Source organism: Meleagris gallopavo, chromosome 1, assembly GCF_000146605.3.
Source record: "Meleagris gallopavo isolate NT-WF06-2002-E0010 breed Aviagen turkey brand Nicholas breeding stock chromosome 1, Turkey_5.1, whole genome shotgun sequence".
In the NCBI taxonomy this organism is placed as follows: Eukaryota; Metazoa; Chordata; class Aves; order Galliformes; family Phasianidae; genus Meleagris; species Meleagris gallopavo.
In genome coordinates, this window is record NC_015011.2 from 140,831,192 (window position 1) to 140,832,585 (window position 1,394).

The 1,394-nt window shown below is 41.2% G+C and overlaps 1 protein-coding gene across 1 annotated transcript in view; it reads right to left on the reverse strand.

Annotated features, from left to right (window-relative positions):
- FARP1 (FERM, ARH/RhoGEF and pleckstrin domain protein 1) overlaps window positions 1–1,394 on the reverse strand; it is a 189,735-nt gene that overhangs the window by 14,263 nt on the left and 174,078 nt on the right. The window contains exon 18 of the mRNA XM_010728654.3: window positions 548–785. Coding sequence (XP_010726956.1) covers window positions 548–785 — 238 coding nt within the window. The remainder of the gene's footprint in view (window positions 1–547; window positions 786–1,394) is intronic.

Here is a 1,394-nt window from a genome sequence, read left to right on the forward strand (position 1 = left end):
TATTCTCATTTAGAAAAAACACGACCATCAAAAAAAAACCACCCCAATACGTTGGCAGCTTTGAGTTCCTGAAACAAATCATGGAAGTGGTAATAGAACAAAGTGTCTATCTGGAAAAATAATATTCTCCTTAACACTGTGTTAAGACATAACAACAAGCAGCCACGTGGAGTGAGATCAAGGATTCATCCGGGCCAATACTCTCTGTTACCAGTGGATATCTAGGGAAAGCTGAGAATAAAATTAGCACATCTGGCATGTCCTCCATGTTCTCTCCCAACTATTTTCAGCTCGAGGGACTTCCTGAACTGCATGTCATTTCTGCGTACTTAATAACCCCCGGCAGATTTCTCTTCTGAGTGTTTGTCCACAGTATGCCATAATGTGTATACAAGTGCAACTCTAATCCTACTGTTTCTGGTCTTCTGAGTGATTGATTTTGCAACTCAATCCTGTTTTAATTAGGCTGTAAGAAAAAAAAAATTGTTTGTACATGCATTTCTAACATTTTCCAGCTCTGGGAATTGATGTCTTATGCCTTGCTTACCTCTTGAATCCCTGAAATCTGTGTGGTTTGGTGGGTAGTGTTTGCAAAGCCTCTCCATTATCTGCTTGTAGTGCATAAGTCTGTGTAAAGGTCTGAGCAGGAAGGTATTGAGAGGCAAGTAGCAGACTTTCTGTAGTTCGAAGTCCCTGCAAAAGGTCTCCAGCTTGCGAGAGTTCTTGATTCCATTCTCCAATTCAGTTAAAATCTCATCGTGCTTCCACAGGTGAATTGTCAGTTGCTTAATAAGCACAAAGAAAGAAAAAGCATATGGTAGAGCTATTAGCAAACACTGAGATGTGACTCATAACCATTCACTCCAAACCTATACCAGAAAAAAATCTAGCTATCATAGCCATTGGGATTTTGCAAGCAAAATCACTGTGCAACACAGTGGCTCTGATATGTACCTGAAGAGAAGAAATGTCACAACTAGTGTGAAGTACATCCCTCATCCCCGCTGCATTCCCCATAAGACAAAGTACATGAGTGAACAAAGCTAGCTGCCTCACATCAGTGAGAAATCCAAAGGCAAAGAGAAGACACGAGCACAGCTCATACAAGCAGGAGCAACAGGGAGAGAGACAGCATGGATACAGTAGCAGGAAACAAAATAGGATTTCATAGAGGATGTAGATATTTAGGTGCAGCATCTCTTTGGTGCCTTTGGAAAACTGAGATGCAGGCAACTAGATCTCTAGCTTCTGTTCCCCTATTATTAATGAGAAGTTGCATCTCCTGGGATTCTGAACAAAATATACAGGAGTTGGCAGCAGAAACAGCTAAGTTAGAATGCTCCATCCTTGCCTTACATCCTCTACTGCTTAGTGCAGTTCATAACATGATCTCA